At 35.8% G+C, this 25,552-nt stretch overlaps 1 protein-coding gene across 2 annotated transcripts in view; it reads left to right on the top strand.

Annotated features, from left to right (window-relative positions):
* Window positions 1-633: 633 nt before the first annotated feature.
* LRRC52 (leucine rich repeat containing 52) overlaps window positions 634-25,552 on the top strand; it is a 49,832-nt gene continuing 24,913 nt past the window's right edge. Inside the window, exon 1 of one of the 2 annotated variants that reach the window (XM_051999105.1) lies at window positions 634-1,618. In XM_051999105.1, the coding sequence (XP_051855065.1) occupies window positions 1,000-1,618 (619 nt within the window). In that variant the 5' untranslated portion in view covers window positions 634-999. Of the gene's footprint in view, window positions 1,619-20,672; window positions 20,777-25,552 lie in introns of those variants that run through there. The other variant, XR_007953849.1, reaches the window with a different exon arrangement.

Below are 25,552 nucleotides of genomic sequence, written 5' to 3'. Positions count from 1 at the left end.
CCTTGGAGAGCATCTCATTCAAGTAGTCATTATGCAGAAGAGGAAGATGTGTTTAAAAAAGAATTGCTTAATTATTGAAAGTGATTTTAGTTATTACAAACATCCATACTCTACACAGAGATTTGCATGCACTTAAAATTATTTAATATAAATAATAATAGCTCCTAGTTATATAACACTTTGACATTTAGGATACTGGATTTCTCTCTTATGCTCATACAACTCAGGATTCATCCCCCCCGATCCTCTTCTCTACCCAACACCCATTGTTAACTCTGAAAAGCTATCTTGCCTGCTCTGTGGACTTTTGAAGTTCTGCCTAATTTTTTTTCTTTCTGGATGCCAACACATAGAGCACCATAACATATACACTCTTACACACACACACATACACACACACACACACACACACACACACACTCACACATACACATACAAGCACAGCATAGGGATCCCCATTGCGGACACCTTTTCCAAAGAGTCCCAAGCACTAACAGAGCCTTTCACCCACACAGCTTACCTAGGTAGATACCACCCCTAGGTCGGGTGCCCCAGCTGCATAGGGGAGAATTCTTTTTCCCATAGCCAAGCTGGGTTTTGCAGCTGCTGACATCACAAAGGTGTCACCTGGCAACCACAGAGGCATGCGGTTCTGCCCTGGCTCCCCTTCACTTGCAAACTTAGAGAAAGGGTGAATAATGCTAAAGCAGCCAAGTGGGCAAAGAGCCAGAAGGCAATCTGTAGGTAGAGCTTCTAAACAGACACTGTGCAGCATCAGGCCTCACATCTCAACTTCTGCTCTTGTCCTGTAATGGAAAAATTGCTTGCACCAAGGTAGAATGTTATAGTCTTTTCTGGCTCTCTCTCTCCACTCGCCTCCCTCCCTTACCCTTCTCACCTCACTCTCCTCCCTGCCCCCCCCCCCACACACAGAGTCACATTTGCCTGCATTCTGCTCAGACAGCAAGGTGGGACGAAGGTAGCCACATCACCCTTATTATGTCCCTTGCGGCAGGCCGTTGGCCCTGGTGGTTGCTGTTCTCCTGCGGAATGGGACTGGTTGGAGGGGATGAACAGTGTCCGACAAAATGTACCTGCAGGTTACTAGAAGTGGTTTGCTCGGGCCTGATGGAGTATCCCCATGATATGCCACTGACCACTCGGCAGCTCGTCCTGAAAGAAAATAATATCACCTACTTGCCAGCCATATCCCTAGGTCTCCTCAATGACCTCGTCTACCTAGACTGTAAATCCAATCAAATTATGGAGATCATGGATTATACCTTCATCGGAGTCCACAAACTCATCTACCTTGACATCAGTTTCAACAACATCAGTCAGATCTCCCCTTATGGTTTCAGCATGCTCAACAATCTGGTGATCCTAAATATTTCCAACAATCCCCACCTCAAACACATCAATAAATACACCTTTGGCAACAACACCGCCCTGAGACACCTGGATCTGAGCAACACAGGTTTGGAATTTCTGGATGTCCATAGCATCCAACACCTGTTCAATCTCAAGGCTCTGTATTTGAAAGGAAATCCTTGGAACTGTGACTGCACGTTAGTGGACTTCAGCATCCACTTAATAGTGACAAACATTGAATACCCAGGTGAGGGGGACTGGTAGGGGCTGGGAAAGGGGAGAAGAGGAGGCTACAACAAAATCGGAGGTAAGCTGGGCTGGACCGGGATAGAAAAAAGGAAAGAGTGGAATGAGTGGAAGAAAATTGGGAGACAGCTTTATTTTAAGATATTTTTCTGCTTGTTAAGTTGTTATTTTCTATTAAAATTTTAAACTGATTAAGCCTTTTGAGATATTTTGTCTACTATACAAAGCTTACATGTGGACTTTCATTTTCAGGCTTTGGTGGAGGGGGAAAGAAAGCTCAAAGTAGATTTCTTTTTTCTTCCACCAGGATGTAAGCTTTTTGTGAGGAGGAACTATTTCTTGAGGAGGAACTATTTCTCATTAATTCATAATGTCCGACTCATAGTAGGTGATTTTAAATGCTTGTTGACTGACTGATAAAAGTTCAGTCTTTCCCATGAAGACCTTCATAGAAGTCTGCATAGTAGATTAAAAAAAAAAAAAACTGCCCAAGTTCACAAGTAGACAAAGGAGAGCTTCTACCTCAGCTGGAAATTTCCTTGATTTACATGATTTACAAGCTATTATTTAAATTTTTAATTTAAAAACATTTTTAAATTTACATAATTTACTTTTATTCAGATAACAAGCATGTATTGAGCATCTTCTATATGTTGGGCACTGTGATCATTGCTCAGAAACTTGCATTTGCCATATGGTAACACCAGACTTAAGGCTGACTGTTAAAAAATCAAATACAAGAGTAACATTGGGAAGTTGAGTTGAAATGGGAAGAAAGAAAAGTATGGCATGAGTTTTAGTCTTCTTTATTCCCGAGTAAGATGATAACAAAATCAGAGCTTGCATTGCAGGCCCTTTGTCTTTCCATTTAAGCTTTTTTTTTTTTTAACTCAGCATTCCCCTGTCACATTTCCCCACCTCCCTAACACATAAACTCAAATCACTCCATACTATCTAGTCTTTCACTACTGGCCTTACCTCCATGATAACATCAGCAGTTTAGGAGAAGGTATATTTGGTTTGTTTGGATCAACCAAGTGTGATAACAAACTTGACCCATATTCTTATTGGAATAGAGGTCAGATTTCAATAAGCATTTTAAAGTTTGAAAAGTGTTTTCCTCCTACAACTATGCGATATAGTAAATAAAATTATTTCCCTTTTCAAGCTGAGAAAATGGAAGTTCAAGGAGATTGTGGGATGATCATAAAGAGAATAGAGACTTGAAACCAGATATCCTAACTTTAGGATTTTCTCAAAATACACACTGCTTCCCAATTGACAGTAACCCCTTGTGAAGCCAATACTTTTAGTGTGGTGTCTCAGGTATAGTGAGCTGAACTAGACTCAGGAAGATATGGATTTTAATTCCAGCTCAGGTGTTTCTCAGCTATAAATCCCCAAGCAAAGTGTTTAATGACTTTTAGACTTAATCATTCCCTCATCTATAAAATGGGGGTCATAATAGCATCTACCTCAAGGAGGTGTTGTGAGGAAAATAATTTATTTCAATGAAATAAAATCTTAAAAAACATTATATAGATGTTAGTCCTTTTTTATTATTTTTATTGCCTCTTGCCCCTTCAGACCTCCCTCCAGGCTGCTAAGAAAACACTGTTGACAATATATGCACTGATCCACACAAATGCTGAACTAAGTAAAATTTCCAGTAAGGTACATGTGTCAATTTGAGTGTACACTGAAATAGTTTGGGAACCCTAGGGCAGCCATTAAGGAGCCTGAGGTCAAGTCTTCTCAGTCTTTAAAAATCATTTCCCTTCAATGAAAGAATAAAGAGCCCTTAAAAAATGTTTGCCAGAATCTCAACTGGAATAGTCAAAATGCCACTCAATAGAATCAATTTTGCCAAAGTAATTTTTAGGTAAAGTGCCAATGCAAATGCTGAGTCACCATAGGTAAATTACCTTATTTCCCTGTACATTTGCTCTCTTCTAAAGGCCCAATAGATGATAATCACCATCCCTTTTCTTTTGGGGCTTGATGATAAAGTTCTCTGAAGATCATTCAATACAAATCTTGTTTGTGTTTTTAATTTCTTTCTTTTAATGCTGAGCTTAAAAACATGGCAGTGAGAAAAAGTTGGTCCTTTTTTATGAGGTAATGCCATCAAATATCATAGGATTTTAGATCTAGAAAATCAAAGTCACTAAACTTGAAAGAGACCTTAGTTTCCTCAACTATAAAATGGGAATGATGACAGTACCTAAGTTCTAGGGTTGATGTGAGAACTAAATGAGGTAATATCTATAAAATGCTTAGAACAGTACCTGGTACATATTGCCATATAAACAAATGCTTATTATTGTTGTGATAATAATTATTATTATATAATAAGTCCAACTTGGTGAGGAAACTGAATTGTTAACCAAGGATATGACTCTAAGCAAAATTAGGTTGAGTGACTTGCCAAAGGCCAAAGCAGATAACAAATATGGTGTTTTAACCATTACCCTCAGGCTCCAAATCCATTGCTCTTGCCGCTGTACCATCATGAAACAAACCCCTTCTATACCACACTTGATTCACTCTATCATGAGATTTAAAGTTGCAATGAATCTTCTAAATCATTTGGTCCAACTCTCTTATTTTATAGAAGACATAAGAAGCCCAAGAATCAAAGAAAGTAAAGTATATGGCTCATACAACTAGTTAAGTAGCCAATCTCCAATAGAAATCAAAGTTAAATGATAGCAAAGCTAACATTCTTCCTAATACACAGTTCCATAGACTGAAGCTATAGATATTGAAAATAGGAAGCCAGTAGTTAACTCTTTAAACAAGACACTCCATCTCCCATTCTCTCTTCTTTGTTGCACCCCTGTGGTTGACCATTTTGGCTGAGTTTATTATGAATCTTTCCGAAGAAGCAACTAGTTTTTCTGATTTTTTAATTGGAGCAACTTAATTGATATGTGTCACCTGATCCATCTAAAGACAGTCTGAGAAGTCTACAAGGCTTTTAAACTTTTTCCACTCATGACCCATTTTTGCCTGAGAAATTTTTGCATAGCCCCAAGTAGTTAGGTTATAAAATATGTATACAAATCAAACATTTACTAATAACTGATCAAATTTTATGACCCCCTATATTCAGTTACAAGACCCATATGGGGTAGCAAACCATAGTGTAAGAAGCTGAGATCTAGAACATGAATTCATGATGAGATGACATAAGTTGACGACAATGGAGAGGAAATAATAGAGGCAACTGAGTGGCATGATAGATAGAGTGTTGGGTTTAAAGTCAGGAAGACCTGAATTCAAAATGAGCCTTCAGGCCCATTTAGCCTGTGTGACTTTGAGAAAGTTATTTAGTCAGTTTACCTCAGTTTCCTCAACTGTAAAATGGGGATAATGACAATACCTAAGTTCTAGGATTTATGTGAGGATCAAATAAGGTAACATTTATAAAGTGTTTAGGACAGTTTCTAGCACATAGTAATTGCTATATAAGCAAATGTTTGTTATTGTTGAGATTATTATTATTACTATTATATAAGAGAGAAGACATTCTGAAATAATTTGGATTACTGAAGTCAGTTTGGCAAATGAGACAATATTTCTCTCACCTTCTCTCTTTTCATTTACTGTTTCAGACAGCAGGAGGACTGAAGAATATATAAATATGATAATATGGTGCTCCAGTTTACTAATGGCTCCTCAAAGTGAAAATTAATCCCAAACCAGTACTTCTTTTCCTCTTAAAGGCAATGGAAGGGATTTAGTATGTGTATAGTACATACCTTGGGGCAGCTAGCTGACACAATGAAATAGAATCCTGGGCTTGGAATCAAAAAGATCTGAATTCAAATCCAGCCTCAAACACTTACTAGCTGTGTAAACCTGAGCAAGTCACTTCACCCTATTTGCCTCACTTTTCTCATCTATAAAATGAGCTATAGAAAGAAATAGCAAACCACTCCAGTATCTTTGTCAAAAATAAAAGGGATCACAAAAAGCCAGAAATAAGTGAACAAAAACACCTTTGAATTAGCAATATTGCTATACATTTTATGATAGATATAAATATAATGTACCAGAAATATGTCTGGGATTCCAGAGCTAAAAGATGTAAGGTTTACATCCTACCTGAAGTTTACATCCTAACTCACTTTTTATCAGGAAGATGCTCAAAACAAGCTAGCCATACTCTATAATGTTGCATGATACTAGCTGTCCTATGAAGAGCAAAGCAGGACACGTTGTTGATCCATTCATACCTCATTTTTCCAAATAGATCCAAATTACCAAATTAATAGATTGTTCATACCACAAAAGAAACTTGATCATAAGGTCCCTTTGAATAATGTGCTTCTTTGACATAGGCAAAATGATTTTATTTGTAAAAAATTATATTTATAGCTTCTCAGGAATTAAGTTTATTGCACAAGGAGAACTGTATCTATAATATAGTAAATACTAGTGGGATGCTGATGTCCTTTCAGATAATGAAAAAAGCAGAACTCTGCCCCCAATCAGTATACATGTAGTTTAAAAAAAATAGAGCAATGGATTCAGTTTCGTTTTTGGCCTGGGTCAGCATGTAGAAGGAAAATATCCTGGCCCTAACTATCTTTTTCCAGTCATTGATTCTATTTGAAAAAGATAAGGTAAATTAATCTCCTCCTGTGATATCTAATATTTCCTAGGAAGATAAGGTCATATACAGCTGACCCACCATGGTATTCATTATTATGATAAAAAAAAAACCTTATATTTCTGTGGCACCTTATAGCTACCATCTCCTAGAGCTGTCCCCTTTCCACTCACATAGCTAACTACTCTAGCTCCAATCTTCCTCTTCAGCACATTTTAACAATCTTCTTGGTCTCAGCCTCTACCAAACAACATTCTCTAAGTCATCCTCCACCAAGTTACTAAATTAATATTTGTAAAGCATGGATATGACTATGTCATTTTTCAACTCAAGCATTTTCAATGGCTTCCTATTGCCTCTAGAATAAACTACAAACTCCTGAGTATGGAAAGATAGTGAGGTGATAGTAAATAGAATGTTGGACTTATAATGAGGATAGACCAGAATTCAAATACTGCCTCAAATACTTACTAAGGCCAAATCATTTAACCTCTTAGTCTCAGTTTCCTTATCTATAAAACAGGGATAACTGCCTCTCAGGATTGTTGTAAGTATTAAAGAAGATACATATTAAGCATTTTTAAAATCCAAAAGTGCTATATAAATGCTAGTTATTATTCATTTGAAGTCCTCTATGCTTACCTTTTGGGAATTTCTTGGCTTTATGGTTTCCACCTTTTGAAATTTATTTCACATTATTTTTCTCTATTTGTTTTACTTTCTAGCCAAAGGGGTGTATTAGCTTTAGCTGAATTCAACAAATTATCTCTCATTTTCATGTCTTCCATTCTTGGAAATCACTCCCTCTTCACTGCCACCTCAGAGAACCCCTAGCTTCCTTCGAAGCTCAGGCGAATGTCACCTGCTACATGAAGCCTTCTCTGATTCACCTGGTCCATTGTGCTCTCATCTCTTTGAAAATATCTGTTGTATACATGTTGTATCCTCTCAGTCGTACATAAGATATATTCTATATGGTACAATATGTAATATATAACATAATATTCTTGAGGACAGGGAGAGATTTTATTTTTTATTATATTTTTGTGTATTTCTTGCCTTGGCACACTATGTAGCTCATTGGGTAGCGTGCTAGATCTAACCCAAGTTCAAATCTGGCCTTATTCATTTACTAGCTATGTGATGCTGAGCAAGTCACTTTACCTTGTTGGCCTCCATTTCTTATGTATAAAATGAGCCAGAGAAGGAAATGGAAAACCATTCCAGTGTCTTTGCCAAGAAAACCCCAAATAGGATCACAAAGAATTGGGCATGACATTGACTACACAGCAACAACAATTTTATTACAAACTTGAGGTTCAGAAAAGTCATGACATGACATGATCATAAATCTGGAGTTGCAAGAGACCTCAAAAAAATTTTTTTAACTGCCTCCATTTTACAGGTAAGGAAACTGAGGCTCAAGGAGCAAATGGAGTTACTCGAGATCATATAGGTAAATTAATATGAGAGAGAAGATTTGAACACAGGTCATCCAAAGCAAGTTCTCTTTGCACCACACAATGCTGCTTCTATGTAACTTGCCTACAATCATATAGTTAAAATGTATCAGACCTATATGTATCAAATCTAGGGCCTCTTAACTTTATTTCTACTTCCTAACTATTAAATTCTGAAAATTTCAGGATTAGAATAATTGTGGTCAATATTAATAATAGTTACTGTTTCATTCTGCCCACCTTGAATTAAAGATGAAACAATATAAGGATGAAGCTGAAATGCCTCTTCATTGCATGAAAATTAACTCAAAGCAAACATGGCACCTGGCAGAACCCATTTATTGTCTGCAGATAGCCATCCTCGAGTTGACTGAGTTTATCCATGTAGCAAGAAAAAAAATTCCCTGTAATTAGGATGCTGGAAAGATCTCTTCATCCTAGCTATCCTAGGACTGCCTTAGTAGATGGATGCCTATAGGATGATTTGGAGTCTCTTCTACTTCCATATTATGTGACTTCTTTGAAGACATCTGATTCCCAAAATCTCTTCCATGTCTAAAGTTCCTCATTAGCATTTTATTCTTCAAGATTAAATGCCTGTCCTATCTAAATTCAAATATGCCTGAAGGGGATAACATATAAAACACATGAAAGACAGTATTGGATAACAGAGCATCGTGGATCTGCAGTACCAATGACCTGAATTTCAAACCCAATTCTGCTACTTTAAGACACTTGCCTTTTCTGTGGCTCTGTTTTTGATTGTAAAATGAGATTAGGCTATTTGACCTCCACAGTTCCTTCCAGACCTAAATCTATGATCTACTATAGGTCAGGAACTGTGTTGAGCACTGGGGTACCAAAAATGGGCAAAAGAAAAGAAACTCATCATTTAATTTGGGGCAGAACATACAGAAAACTATATTCAAATAAGAAGTAGACAGGAAAATTGAAGATACTGAATAGAGAGAAAGAAGTAGAATTAAAGGGCATTAGGAAATTCTTCCTATAACATGTCGAATTTTAGTTGGGACTTGAAAGAAGCCAGAAAAGTCAGGAAGGATAGATGAAGATGGAAGGAATTTTTCAGGTATGTAGGATAACCAATGAAAAAGTCTAGAATCAGAGCAAGAAATGTCTTCTTTGAAAAGCAGCAAGGAGACCAGTATCTCTTTATCTCAGGATATGTGGACAAGCATAAAATGAAAGGGGACTAGAAAGGTGAGGCAGGGGGAGGAAATAGTGAAAGGCTTTGAATACTAAATAGAGCATTTTATGTTTGATCCTAGAGGAAGTAAAGGGATACTCAAGTTTGTTGAGAAGAGGAGTAACGTGGGCAGACTTGTGTTTTAGGAGGAAGATCACTTTAGCAGCTAAGTGGGTGATGCACTCAAGTGGAAAGAGAGTTGTGGTGTGGAAACCCACCAGCATCCTATTGCAATCCAGATATATAAGGTAACAAGGAGCTGGCCCAAGATAGTGGTGGTGTAAAACCGAGAGGTTTGATAAAGGTAGGACCAACAGGTTTGGGCAACTGATTGGTTTAGGAGAGAGAGTATGAAAGACTCTAGAATGATACCCAGATTTTGAGCCTCAAGTCATGGGAGGATAGTGGTATCTTCAACAGTACTAATAAATTTTAGGAGAAATGAAGGTTTGGGGTGGGGGAAGATAATGATTTCAGTTCTAGCAATGTAGGACTAAAGCTCAAGAGAAAAAATAGAGCTGGATGCATAGATCTTGGATTAAACAGCATGGAGATGCTTGCTGAAACCAGAGTGGCTGATAACATGCTCAAAAAAGAAGATAAAATGGCATATAAGGAAGGAGTTTGCTGGGATCATTTTCTTCCAACATAAGTGTACCATGTTTAACAAGCATTATGATACCTGGGCACACAGCCTTATGTAGCCAGCACAATATCATCACATATCTTTTCTTATGGAATTTTCCCTTAGAATTGTTTTCTACATACTTCATTTATTTATGTATTATTTAAATCTCACTCTCATTTGTATAGTTTATGTTTAGAAAAAAAGTTAATGTAGTTGTGTAGTTTAGTAATAATTGAGTCACAAGAGTTAATTATCAAAATCTCATCCTTTTTACAAACACAGGCACAAAAATTCCTCATCAGGAGAGTCTTCCTTTGAATGATTTATCAAATAGTAGAATTAAATTTTGCCCCAATCCATTCAATCTCTGAACCATTTTTTACCTGAAAGAGATGTAGAAAAGGGAATTAATTACCATCACAGCTCCTGAGTTGGAGAGGGAGACTATGAAGGAAGAGTGATATTCAAGTGAACTGAGGAACCTGTCCAAATCTTGACTCTAGGGGAAATGCTGACCACAATATTAATTGAATACGACCTGGAATTTTCCACAGTTGTGTCAACTCTAATACTTAGAAATCCCAAAGGGTTCAAGAATTAGTTCAGTACTTTGCATTTTTCTGGCTTACCTAAGATATTTTTATTATTAAATAAAAGAAGAAAATCAGACTGTGGACGTGAGAACCGATCTCATAGTCATATTTTTTCAACCAGATAGAGAACAGATAAGCCAATTTATAGTCTTACAATTTAGTTGAGAAGACAAAAAATAAGCTGGGCTTGGTACAGAGTTGAGAAATGAGAGAACGGGACATAGAGACAAATATGGGAGAGAGAAGTACAGGTTATGATATAGTCATGGTGGAACATCCTACAAAAAGGAAGTACATGTTGAATTTTTTTTTCCATTGTCCTATCTGGGCACAATAGTCTTTCTGAAGGGAACACATTTCCCCAGAGTCAATTCATGTCAGCCATAGCTAAACTTAGAAGTGACACTAGCTTTTTAAAAATCATTTGATCAACCTCTTTAATGCTGTCAATCCCACCAGAATAAGAAAAAAAATACAACATAATTCTGATACTACAATAGTCTGCTTTTTCTGTCTATGATATCCACCACACAGTTTTAGAATTAGAAAAGGTCTTGAAGATAATATATCCCTATTGCCTTGTTTTAAAGATGAGCAAACTGAGGGTCAGAGGAGCAGAAAAGTTTTTCTAAAGTCTCTTAGATTATTCACAGCAGTAAAAACCTGTTTAACCATACTCCCAAACCATCATTTAAAATTTATTTCATGAAATTCCCAGAAGTGCCTATTTATGATCTTCCTCTGAAATATAGCTAAATAGTAGTATATTTCCACTTATGAACAAAGGTTAATATTATCCTTTATATGTGATTTGACCTTTTCCTATAATGTTCAAAGGAGAAAAAAAAGAAATTTTAAAAGGAGATGGAGAACAGGAGGGAGCCCTTGTCAACCATGGAATAATATAAAGAATCTTAGAGTTGGAAGTAAAAGGATAAATCATCTATTCTAAACCCTGACATGAAATAGGAACACTATCTCTATGATATTCTCAACAAATGATCATCCAGTCTTTCCTCTGACACAATCTCACAAGGAAGCTTATTCCTCTCTTTATTACAGAATTCTTCCTTAAAATGAGCTAAAATTTACCTTATGACTTCCTTCCATTGGTTCAGTTCTTCACTGAACGCTCATGAAAGCCCAGGAATCCTTTTATTCATCTCCAATTAACCCTCTTATCACCCTCCCTACAGCAGCTATTCCCAACTTCTCTTCAGTACCCATCTACATCTCCCTATCCTCCATCTCAAAGGAAGACTTAAACTTCTCTTAAAAATGAAAGCTATTCATCATGAATTTCTTCTTCTCACCTATTCTATAAAACATCCCAATGACATCCTCCATTCTCTTCTCCTGGGTTTCAGTCTTACAAAATAATGGCCCTTCTCCTTGCCAAAGCTAAGCCTTTGGTTTCTGTTCTTAGTCCCACACCTGTTGAAATGACATTCATCCCATTCACACATCATCTCCTCTCATCTTTGATCTCTCCCTATCTGCTTTCCAAATATTTATTGACATGATTTGACTAGCAGATATCTAGTTCCCCTCAACTTTAAAAAGTATCCTCATTTGGTCCTACCATCCTATCAAGCCATTATCCCACACAATCATGTGTTCTTTCAAAAAGGAGCATAGCTCTTAAAGTGGAAGCTATCTAGTACAACTCCTTCATGTGACAGATGCAGATACCTCATCTAATCTTCACATGGCACAGTCTTCAATTCTTTTCTGGGTATGTTCCAAAAAGTGCTATCTAGTTATATATCTCCTATCCTTTGTGTAATAGATTCTTTCTTTGTTTTGTTTTGTTTTGTTTTGTTTTCATTTTAAATTTAATTCATTTTATTCTGAACTTAATAAACATTCCCAATAATAAGTATTTCATTACAAGTAAAACACAAAAGGATATTATATATGAAACCATGAATCTTTTTTTCATATTTCACTTTAATATATACATACTTATAAATAAAATATACTACTTTCTCAACTATCCTTTTTTGTGCTTTTTTTTTGATGAAATTTTTTTTTATTTTTAAAACATATGTATAGATCATATTCAACATTCACCCTTGAAATTTTTTTCCTTTCCTTTCTCCCCCACCTCCTCTCCTAGATGGCAAGTAATCCCATATGTCAAACTTGTGCAATTCTTCTATACAAAATTTCCACAATTGTTATGATACACACAAAAAAAAAAATCAGCTTAAAAAGGAAAAAAGAAGAAAGAAAACAAAATGCAAGCAAACAACAATACAAAAGGTGAAAATGCTATGTTGTGATCCACATTTAGTCTCCACAGTCCTCTCTCTGGATGCAGATGGCTCTCTCCATCGCAAGACCATTAGAACTGGCCTGAATTATCTCCCTATTAAAAAGAGCCACGTCTAGCAGAATTGATCATTATATAATCTTGCTATTGCTGTGTACAATGTTCTTCTGGTTCTCACTTCACTTAGCATCAGTTCACCTAAGTCTCTCCAGGCCTCTCTGAAATTATCTGTAGGAGATTCTTTGAATCCAAGTTCAGAGGATTATATTTATCCTTTTTACACTTCAACTCAGTGCTTCAGACTATTGTTATACTCTGTTTAAACCTTTCTTGATCCCATCTCTGTCATCTAGTATATTAGCTATTGCTTCCAGCTTTGTGTTATCTGTCATTCAATTCAACTATCATTTATTGAAGATAAAGCATAATCTTACAAGCAAATATAGCAACATTTTATCATTTAAACCAGAATCTCCATTTAAGCATGACCAAGTCACTGTCAAACTGTTCAACAGAACAAAGATTAAGATCTACAATATGCCCATCTGAATCAGTTCATGTTAGGGTTTAATCCCTTGATCCAATTCAGTCTACTTTCTCCATCTTATTTTCAAAGAAATTATAAGTGAATAAAATCTAGTTGTTTTTTCAAATCCTTTGCTGAAATTTCAACATATATGCTAGAGCACTCTCCTGACCTATCTAAGGAAGTATGGTATAGTAAAAAGAAGTGGGTTGAATCTTGGCTTTGTCACTTGCTAGTTATATGACTCCAAATGAGTCATTTACCTTTTTTGGTCTTAATATGTTCTTATGTATAATAGAAAAAATAATATTTGTGTGTCTTCCAAATAAAGTTGCTGTTAAAGAATTTTGCAAACCTTAACATACTAAATAAATATCAGTAAATAAAAACTTATTAAACATTATATGTCAAGAAATATGTTAAGCAATGGAGTCCAGAGGTAGATTTCATATCCATGAATTTGGATAGTAAATATATATATGTATGTGTGTGCATATATACATTTATATTTATATGTATAAAATCTCTTTATTCTCATTCATGCTGAACCAAAATATAGCATTTCCTTTAATTATTTAAAGACTATGCTGAGAGGGTTTTGTAGATTTCACCAGACTGATAAAGGGGTTCATGACATGTTGAAAGGTTAATAATCCTTGGTTTAGAGCTATTGTGTAATCAACATATTAACCATGTCAAAAAGGAAAGTTAAGTTAGTCTGGCATAACTCAGCATGATCTTGTAGTGATATATGCCACTTCTTTTTGAAGTGCTCGTTAATCATTTTACATATCTTTTAAGATGACCATCTTTAAATGATCTGGTCTTATATTTTCTGTCACCTACTAGTCCTAGGAGAGCTAGGTGACACAGTGGATTGAGAGCCAGGTCTGGAGTCAGGAAAACTCATCTTCCTGGGTTCAAATCTGGCTCAGACATTTCCTAGCTGTATGATCCTAGGGAAGTCACTTCACCCCATTTGCCTTGGTTTCATCATCTATAAAATGAGCTGAAGACAGCAATAGCAAACCATTCCCCTATCTTTACTAAGATAATTCTAAATGGGGTCATAGACACAATTGAAAAATGATTTAACAGCAACCTTGGTTTTTCAGAGTTCATCAGCAGAGGTTCAGCAATCACTCTAATGCCTTCCTTTAGGTCTTTATATTGTAATTCCCTTGGCCCAGGAAAGCTGAACTCATTTAGACTTGCTAGGTATTTTCTTACTATCTCCTTCTCTATCTTTGGCTCCATTTCTCACCTAACCATGTTTGCCCTACCCTTTCCAATTTAAAGATCATTCACCTTGACCAAGAAGATGGAATCAAAATGATACTGAGAAGTTTCACTTACTCCTCCTTTGTTATTCATCTGCCCCAAGCACATGACCCCTCCAGATTCTTCCACTTATCCTGAACATAACTTTAAAAAGTTATCAACTTTTTTCATAAGCCTCAGTTCATTCTGGGCTTTAGCCCTCTTAACACTATTCTCAAAGTCCCCCACCATTTTTCAAATATTCTTCCTTGATCACAGGCTCTTTCCACTTTTCTTTATTCTGCCTATGTCTTTTTAAATATGAATTTGTCTGAGACATTATTCCTTGATTGTACACTCCTTCCCTGTTGCTTAACCTTTTGGCCTAATAACTTTTTTGACTCTAAACTGATCAGAGTGATTCCTATGAAGTAATTTTAGTCCTTCAACTGTTCCATTTTTCCTTCTTCATTGGGATTATTTGTGATTATATTCCATTTTTTAAAGCCTTCCATTGTTCTTCATCCATTTTCCCTTTGCAGGAGAGAGATATCTCTACCTGATATCATACCTCTTTTTTTGTAAATCTACTATCCTAAAGGCATAAGTAAGTAAATATTAAAGCACCTACTGGGTGCAAGCCATTGTTCTAAGCACTTTAAAAACATATACTCACAACAACTCTAGAAGCTAGTTCTATGGCATTATCCACAGAGTACATTTGAGAAAACTGAGGCAGAGGATAAGTGACTTGCAAGGGTCACAGAGCTATTTAGTATCTGAGTTCAGGTTTGAACTCAAATCTTTCTGACTCCAAACCAAATGCTCTATCCATTGTGCCATTCAGATGCCAAAAATACAGATTCTCTACATTCCTATGTTTAATTATCATGAATTTTAGAATGGCATGATTATATCCTTCCAAGATTTTATATGGCTACAAGCAATTAAAAAACTTTTAGGGTCAGCTAGGTGGCACAATAGGGACCTCAAATCTAGCCTCAGATGATTAAAAGCCCCGTGACCCTGAGCAAGTCACTTAATCTGTCTGTTTCCCCAACTATAAAATGGTAATAATAATGAAATCTACTTTTAAGGATTGTTGTGAGAATCAAATGAGATAATATTTATAAAACACTTAGCACTTATGTGCCAGACACATAGTATAAAAGCTTCTTCCTTTTTCTTTTAGAAAAATCCCAAAGAGTGTATATTTTCTTTAGGAAAAGATTGTAAGGAAGAAACAGTGAAATGTTGTGTGACAAGTTCTTCAGTTTAGGGGAAAAGAAAAAATCCCAAAGTCTCAGAGTTGGAAGAGATCTCAGAAGCCTTCTGTTAGAATACATCTGAAGAATCTCTTCTCTTTGATAGCTAATACCTAATATTTATACAGCATTTATTATGTTCCAAACACTGTGCTAAACACTTTACAATTACTATCTTATTTGATCCCCAAAATAATCCTGGGAAGTAGATACTATTATTCCATTTTACAGATGAGGAAACTGAGACAAAGAGAAGCTAAGTGACGGGCCCAATGTCACATGCTAGGAAGTATGAAATCAATTTTGAACTCCCACATTCTGTCTTCAAATGATTATCTGACTTTTTCCTGAAGGCTTCCAGGGAGGTTTAGCTATCTCATTCCTCTCTGAAATACCTTTAATTCTTCAAAAAAAAAAAATTTCCTTATATTAAAACTAAACTTGCTTCTTTGTGACTTCTGCTCTATTATTTTAATTCTTTCCTCTAGAACTAAGCTGAACAAGTCAGTCCTTCTTCTAAGGACAGCGATCTTAAAGGTTATTTTTGTTTACCTAACTTCATCCTTTAAAAACCTTCCAACTTCAACCTACCTTCCGTCATGCCTCCTCCCATCATTCCTTAGAGATTTAACACTCCCTGGATGTTGAAGTATTCAATTTTATTCCTGCTCAATTTCGTCGTTTTCCAAACTTCCTTTCAGCTCTGACTTAACAAACAACTTGATCTTTTTTATCTCTCTTCTTTATCAAACTGTTCAGAGTTTTCAATCTCAGAATTGATGGGACATCAGAAATCATATAGTTCAGATCTCCTCTACAAGTGAATATGGATCTTTACCTTTTTTGTTTTGTTTTATTTTCTTTCTCATAGATTTTTCCCCTCTTTGTCTTATTTTCCTTGACCACATGACAAATATGGAAATGTTTAAAAGAATTGCACATATCTAACTTAGATTACTTGCTGTTTTGAGAAGGGGGAAGTGAGGGAAGGAGAAAATTTTGGACTATAAGTCTTACAAAAATGAATGTTGAAAACTATCTTTATCTATATTTGGAAAATAAGTTATTATTGAAAATTTTAAAAGAAATAATCATTTTGACAGAATATCATCTAGTTTTTGTTTGAACAATTCCATTAGGAACCTGCTCTTCCTGATTCAATCCACTGCACCACTTAGCTGTCCTATGTAATTAGTTACCCAGACATAACCAGCTTCCTCTCTTCTTCTGATTCAGTTCTAGATTTAGCTCATTATTAATTTGAAGTGCATTGTATGATCAAGACAAAATTGATAGGCTGACTCAATGGATTGCTCATTCAACTGGGATAGCCATTTTTGATCCATTTGTTTTTTCTCTGTGATTTTTTTTTTGCTGGATGCTTTTGAATGATTTTGTATTTCATCGACACAGTCTTATAATAATCTTAGACTTAATGCAATCAGTACAATATCATCAGCAAACAGACACAAACCAGATCTTATCATCTAGAGAGAACTTCTCTTCCTGCTGGACTTTGCACAGGACACCTTCCACGACTGTAAATGGGCCTCTTTCTTTTCATATTTGTTTCTTAGTGTCAGGATCTGTTAAGGTCTAGAATTGAAAGAGACTTAGAGATCATCTAATCCTTGTCATTTTGTAGATGGGGAAACTAAGATCATGAAGGGGTTAGCTCCCAGTCACAAGATCAATTAAGTATCAGAGCTGGGATTTGAACTCAAGTTTTGTGACTTCAAATTCAGCATTCTATTAACTGTATACTGCCTCACAAAATTGTTGTTTAAACCTTAGTGTTTCATAGTCTTAGTTCTCATTCATTCTCTCTCTCCTTCTCTCTTTCTCTCTCTCTTTCTCTCTCTCTCTCTCTCTCTCTCTCTCTCTCTCTCTCACACACACACACACACACACACACACACACACACACACACACATATTTGGAAAAAAGGGTTGTTATATTTCTCTAGTGTATGGGATAGTCTAGATATCCTGCACTAAACAATCAAAGCAGTGACCAAAAAAACTAGGTATAAACTAGATTCCAGGGTAGGAGGGTTCTGTGACCCATGAACAGCCTGGGTTCAAATCATGGGAGCACTAGAACAATAAGAATAACAAAGTAGCAACCCCCTCCCAAAAAAAGCACTTCTGTTAATAGTGATAAGGAAAAAAGATTAAATGAAGAAACAAGTTTCTAGCATTGGGAGAGCTCCAGTAAAAATCTTACCAAACATCTAGAAGAATAAGGGAATGTTACATTATCACTAGATCAAATGTTTCAAACATGCAGCCCACAGGCTACATGCAGCCTACAATACTTCTAACTGCAGCTTGAACCAGATTAAGATGTAACTGGGAGCTATTTAACAAAATAAAAATTCAGTAAAACACAGATGTTACATTTTAAAATTAAGTCAATATGCTGCCCACAGTGATCTTTATGTATAGATCCTTTCTATCTAAGTTTGACAGTACAGATGTAGATGAAAGCTTCCACCAGTCTAATTAGCTTGATTTCTGCAGACCACCTCATGTATATAACCAAAAAAATCCCAGTAATCACATTATGACTGGCAGTTACAAATAAAGGAGTTCACCTGGCTAGGTTGACTATGCAGGCGTTATATAAAATTCCACCAGCTAGAGTTGTAGGAGGAAACTGAAAGAGATCTTCCTTTGCTCCCCCCCAGTAAAGTCTTCCACAAATTCCCTATCCTCCCTATTGAGAGTTGCTACTCTAAACAAAAGTCTTGCCAGGAGGAAATTGTGGGGTAGTTATATGTTTGGCAGTACCACTAACAGGAGTGACTTTCCAGCAAGTTGGAGTCACATTTGGATTTCAGGAACAGAAGGTGATTTTCTAAAATGGCCTTCAACTTCGACTCTGCAGACTATCTCTTCAAACACAGCCAGCATCTATTATCTTCCTCAGTTTCCAAGGGCTCAAATGGATAACCTGGAGAGAAGGAAATAAATGCAAGGTCTTCTCCCCAAATAAATACAGCAGCATTTCTGATGTAGCTTTGGCCCTGCTAGAAAGTTTGAGAGCAAAATTCGACAAAGAAAAAAAAAATAACTATAGTGGCCAAGATGTTCTTAAGAAGGCTACTGTAAGGATCCCCCAATTCTCTCCCAGCCATAACATTTCCAGTAGAGATAAAGAGGACCAAATTGATATCCTCACTTTATGCTCCCCAACAGCCATATTCTGCTGAGATATAATCTTAGATGGTCCTGATGGTCTGAGGATGACCTCAAAGAAATTCTTTCACTCTAATATCTACCTGTTCACCATCTTTACCCTCTCTTCTCAGCTCTCAAAGTAACATTTTCATTCTTACAAAAATAATAAATTTATTGATTTGTAATCTCTATTTCTTATGCATTGAATAACGATTACCAGGGGCGGGGGGGAGGGAGAAAACTTACTATAAATATGCATAGCATAGTAAAACAGGTTTCTACATTGGCCATTCTGAAAAACTGGTCTCCATGTTAATTGTTATGTTCATCACCTTTCTGACAGGAAGTGAATGGAATTTTTCATCTTCAGTCTTCTGTCTCATGGTTTATCATTACATTGATTAGAGTGATAAAGTCTTTTAAAGGCTTTAGAGACTTTTTCTCTAAAATTTTCTTGTCCCTCTTTATAAATTATTCTTCAGATTCTGCTCATTTTGCCCTGCATAAATTCATGGAGGTCTTTTCAGTTTCCTCTAAAATAGTCCATTTTGTCATTTCTTATATGTAATAATGTCCCATTATATTAATATACCATAATGTGTAAAGTCATTTCCCAACTGGACAACACCTTAGTTTCCAGTTTGAGTCTATTAAAAAAAAAAGAGCCACTATACATATTTTGGTACAAATAAATCCTTTTCCTCTCTAATGTCTCTAGGGTTTAGGACTAGTTGTGGTATAGCTGGGGTCAAAGGATATGTTCAGTTCAGCATCTTTGGAGACATGGCTCCAAATTGCTTTCCAGAATGGCTAAACCAATTGACAACTTCAGCAACTATGTACTGTTTTCCTGTGGCTTCTTCAATATTTGTCATTTTCCTCATCATCTTTACCAGTCTCATAAGTATGAAGTTGAATGTTAAAGTTGCTTTGGTTTGTATTTCTCTAATTACTAGTGATTTAAACATGCCATCTTATGGTTTTTAATAGCTTGGATTCCTTTCTTTGAAAATTGCCTCTTCATATGATATGATTATTTACCTATTCAGAAAATTTTTGAAAATATCAGTTCTGTATATGTTTGGAATATGAGACCTTTTTCAGAAAAACTTAGCTGCAAAGATTTCCCCCCTTTTACATGTTTCCTTACTCATTTTAATGACATCAAACTTGTTTGGGCAAAAACTTTTTTAATTTTATATAATCAAAATTGTCTATTTTATGCTGAATTAGTCTATCACTTATCCATAGATCTGAAAGGCAATTTCTACCTTGCTTCTCTAATTTGATTATAATATAACCTTTTTTTAAAACCTAGGTTATATATACATTTGCAAGCTTATATTGATATATAGTATGAAGTGATGGTCTAAACCTAATTTCTGACAGACTGCTGTTCAGTTTCCCCAAAAGGTTTTGCCAAATAGTGACTCCTTCCCAAAGTTTCAAATTATCCAATTCATAATATTCTATACCACTACTTAGGCTTGAGGGGTTGATCCTTCCAACTCCCAGCATCTTTCTACAATTATCTGTCTTTAGCCTTTGCTTGAAATGAATGCTTCCTAAAACATTAAAGCTTAGTAAGCTAGACAATTATCATATATTCCCTTCTGTCCTATTTTCTGCCCACCTTCCATTCTCCAGTCCTGATTCTTCCATTTTAGGCCACGTTGAAAGTGAAATCAATCCTGCAGGATTGTCTTCCACTAGCATTTCCTGGGGTAACTCATTCAACTGATAGGACACATTAGGTCCCATCCCAGATCCTCTCCTGACTTCTGTTCCAAACTTCCTCTAATCTCTGCTCCAGAGTCCTGCACAACACTGGCTATTCTTGTCTGTGGGGTGACAAATTACTCTTATTCATTCTATAAAATAAATTCGCTCTTGACCATGGGAATACCACATGGGAATACAAAAAGATTTTGTGCACAAGCAGACAGACCATACTATTAAATGACTGCTTGGTATTGCTTTGATTTTTCATTTATAAAGAAATTCTCTTTGCTCTTTCCCTCTTTTTACTCCAGACAACAGCATGGCCTCAGCCTGGGGACCATGATCCTGTCATGGCTATGCAAATCCACGAATGGCCTGGGTTCAAATCATGGAAGAACCAGGACAATGAAAGCCATGACAAGGTAGCAAAAGGAACTTTTATTAAATATAATATGAAAGATTAAATGCTTAAATTTTCTGCAGTTGGAGAAAGCCCCCATAAGGATTCAACAACATTCACATGGGATCTTTCTGATATCACTATTGGGGTAAACATTTCCACAAAAAGTATTTGGATGATCTGATATTTACAGATTTATGTTATCCTTGGTTTGTAACCTAGAAAGTCAGAATGTCTTTACTACTGACAAAGTAGTTCATTTGGCAAGCTTCAAGCTATCTGGTTAGGAAAGTGCTGCATATAATTCTACTGGCTGGAGTCAGACAGTATTCATTACTATAACTGGAAACTGCAAGACTCTTCGCTTACCTATTCTGTTTTTATGTATTCTCCTTAAAATTCGCTGTCTATTAAGGACACCTCTACCATGGATCATTGATTCTCTTCTACCTCCTGGTGATCCTAAAGATCATTGTACCCAAGACTGAGATCCTTTATAGTCTTTCAGGTACCACTGATCCCAATGTATGCTTGCTTCACTTCTCCCAAGCTGCCCCAGATATATAAAATTAAACAGTTCCTTATGGGAGGTAAAATACAGCCATACTTAAGGGCCAATTGCCATTTTTAAATTTATCTCTGTGATTGAATTTATCCAGAAATATTTTTCAGTTTTAACATGCATGAGAAGATTGACAAATGAGGGATATATTTATTTTCTAATAATGCTAATACTTTTTATAGTAAATAGATATAACATCATCATATATCACCTAACCTTTTATGTAAAGATACAGTGGGCTATAAAAGTCTACAAAAACCTACAATTTCTGTCATACAATTTCTTTAAAGATATGCTAGATATGTGGATAAACTATTCTTATAAAGATTTTAAAGTTGGAAAGCACATATGTTTTATTACTCCACTTTTTTAAAATAGCATTTTTCCATTTGTTTTATATCTCACTCTCTTTCAGTTATCTTAAAGATGCATGGCTCAATATTTTCAAAATTAGGCTATCTCCACCATTCCTTTCTTCTACATACATTTGGTTGGGTATTGATGCTTTTTCCAACTTCATCTTCTTAGATGCCATTTGCGCTTTTCCATATGACACACTGAGGACTAAGATGTTAGTATTCAAGTGAGCTTTTTCATTGCCATAGATAATAACAGATTAATAATGATATTGATAATAACAATAATTAAATCTTTCATGTAACACCTACTATGTGCCAGGCATTGTGCCAATATCAGATATTAAAATATCAAAGTATTTTACTATCTCATTTGATCCTCACAACAACCTGGGGAGGTAGTAACTATTATAATGCTAGCTGATCTATTCTATTTTTTATTTATTTGGTGTTCTTCTGTAAGAACTTCATCTTCTCCTATAAATATGTCGTCTATAAATACTCTTGGGATGAGCTAGATTAGTTAACTTTTACATTAAGCAGTATGGGAACTCATTTAAGATAAACTATAATTTTGTGTTAAGTTATTCTCCAAAACAGCACAATGTGAAGAAAAATATGTTTAGCTCCCCAGCAGAGGAAAAATCAACTAAAAAAAAAAAAAAAAAAAAAAAACAAAGAAAATCAGTAATCTTCTCCAGAGCAAAAATCAAATCACATGAAGAAGAAACCATTTGCATTGCAGAGAGGACACTGTCACATTGTAAACTAAACTCTACCCATAAGACTCCAGCATCTATCTATCATGAATTCAGATCCATTTGTCAATGACAAACTCTCAGAAATCTTGTAATTTCACAATTACATGTAAGAAGTAGAACTGAGATTCTAACTCTCGCATCTTCCAACTCTTAAACCAAGCTTCTTTGCACTGCAGAATAACAATGAAATATCAATTACAGGTGCATAGCAGATACACCAAGAGTCCATTTTCTCTGTATTCACATAGGCCTGGGTACCTTTTGATAACATACCTTCTCAGGCTTCCTTTTCCAGTATGGCTTGCACTTTCACTGTTACCAACTGACATACTATTCACAATAGAAAAAATTCTTTTTCCTCCTACTGTCACTTCCAGGCTTTCCCTCTATCATAAGCATTTAGTTACCTCTTTTTTTGAAGTTCATCCAATTTGTGTTTATTGTCAATCAAGATTATGATGGCTGTTGTCTATTGACCTTTAGGATATTATCCTTCCTACCTCCATGAGTTCAGTGCCTGATTCATAGTATTTCTCTTTCTGCCTGTCTTCATGCTAAGTGACTTCACCAAATAGATAGACAGATAGATACTTACATACATACATATGTAGGTATAGATATAGAAATAGCTATTGATATTGATATTGATGCTCCCTAAAATACCCTAATTCTTCAACTTACTCATTCCCATGACCTACTCTTCTACCTCATCACCTAGAGATGGTCATATATCCAATCCTATCATTACTCATAATTGTACCATATCTGAATTCATGAATTCTAAAATTTTCTCTGCTTTTCATAATTTATTATTGTCCTTCTACCTTTCTCTTTGCCTTGCAACTTCAAATTCTGTTCTTTATTTTCACCCTGATCTTCAATTCTTTGTCTTTTTAGTCCTTCCTCAGACCATCACTCCAGTGCTGATCACATGCTTCTCTTTCCATTTTAGTACCTGGGTAAACATGTTCAATTCTACACTGATCACTTAATAGCCAAATCCAATGGCTTTTTTTCAGTCTTCATTCGTCTTGGCCTTTCTGCAATCTTTGACAACATCTTCTCCTTGAAACTCTTATTTTAAAACCTGTCTCTCCTCCTACCTGACTAAATGGATCCTAGTCTAGATGAATTCCCATGGGGCTCTATCCTAATACCTCTTCTCTTTCCCCTGTTCTATTTTACATGTTGATCTCATCCACTACCATGTATTTAATTATCTCTGTGTTTCTCAAATCAACCTATCCAACCCTAACCAGAGAAATTACTCTCTACCAACTTCCTCTCAGATCACAAACTGTGTGTGTAGTAGACATAGTTTACTAAACTGTCCAAAATAGAATTTCTCATCTTTTCTCTAAAACCTCTCTCTCTTCCAAACTTCCCTCCTGGAGAATTACCCAGGCTCACATTCTAGATGTCAACCTCTACTCTTCATTATTTCTCATCCCCATATTCAATTTGTTGCCATGGTCTTTTGATTTTACCTTTGTGAAATTTCTCAAATATGCCCTTTTTTCTCTTCTCTGTTATTGGACTATTATACCGGGATCTATTGCAGTAGTTTGCTGATTGTTCAACTTGCTAAAAGTCTCTCCCTATACCAATCTATCCTTCATTCTTCTGCCAAAGTGATTTTCCTAAAGTCTTGATCCAACTAACATGCACGAGCACACATGCACGAGTGCATACACACACACACACACACACACACACACACACACACACACACCCCTCACTCAATCCCAGTGACTCCCTGTAACCACCAGTATTAAATATTAAAATCTGTTTGGTGTCCAAAGTGCTTCATAGCCTAACCTCTTACCCTATCTTTCCATTCTCCTATTCTTTCATTCAGAGATACTGACCTCCTCAGTGTTCCATAAATAAGAAATTCTAGCTCTCACCACCAGGCATTTTCTCTGGATGTCTCCCATGCCTGGAATTCTGTCTCCTCATCTCTCCTTCCTGGTTTTTCTGGCTTCCTTCACATCCTATATATAGCTTGTTTATACATTTTTGTTTGCTCTCCCATTAAACTATGAGTTATTCAAATATTAGGACTGATTCCTTTATAATCCTAGTAATTCACATCATAAATGCTCCTACCAAAGATTATATCTGACCAAATGGTTTCCTTGAATTATTCTCACTAACCACTACCTTTGATTCTACTCACATTCTGCTAAATGAAGGTGGAAAAAAATCTTGAAACCTTGATGACTGAGTCTACTACATGTTTATGTTACATAATCTTAACTGGGCCCTCACTGTGGTAAGGCATTCCTTTTGCATTTTCCTAATTCCCTATTTCACTCATCACATTGGCTTTTCCAGACTTCTTCTCTCCTCAAATATACCAGAGCCTTCCTCTCCTCTTAGCTTAGCAAAATTTTGCCTCCTATTTTACTTTTTTCAAAGCATTAACAAAAAAACCCTCTCTTCTCCTTTTTTCTTCATCTAACTATACTTGAATGCCTTCTGTGATTATTTTCTCCTTCAATTATTTCATATTAAAAAGTTGTCCTTCTCCAAACAAGTGATCCAAACAAGTTATTCTATCTTGTCTCCTCTAGCAGATTCTCTATTACCCCTGATGTCTCACTAATCTTTAATTGTTCCCTCCCAGCTGCCTTCAAATATGATTGTCTCCCCTTTTATTTTAAAAAAAAAACTCCCCTAGACATGTCCTTTCCCAATAGTTATTGTCCAGCTTCTATTCTCCTTTTAGTGACTAAACTCTTTGAGAAGGCTGTCTATAACTAAGGCTTTCACTTCCTTTCTTCTCATTCTCTTTTTAATTTTATGGTCTACTTACAAACTCATATGCAACTAAAACTGCTCTATCAAAAGTTACTAAAGTTATCATCTCTTAAATGCTTAATGTCTTAGTTAATAATTTTTTTAATATAATGGTCTTTTTTGATCTCACCCTTCTTGAACTCAGCAGTTTTTGAAACTGTTGTCTTCTTGATATTCTCTATAGGTTTTCATATGACACTACTCTATAACTTATTCTTCTCCTACCTGACTGGTCCTCCTTTGTCCTCTTTACTAGATAGTTATCCATATTATAATCACTAATAGTGGCAGGTTCCCCAAGGGTTTATCCCAAGTTC

The sequence above is a fragment of the Antechinus flavipes genome, chromosome 4 (assembly GCF_016432865.1).
Source record: "Antechinus flavipes isolate AdamAnt ecotype Samford, QLD, Australia chromosome 4, AdamAnt_v2, whole genome shotgun sequence".
In the NCBI taxonomy this organism is placed as follows: Eukaryota; Metazoa; Chordata; class Mammalia; order Dasyuromorphia; family Dasyuridae; genus Antechinus; species Antechinus flavipes.
Note: the sequence above shows the minus strand (reverse complement) of the source record. Positions and strands in the feature narration are given on the sequence as shown.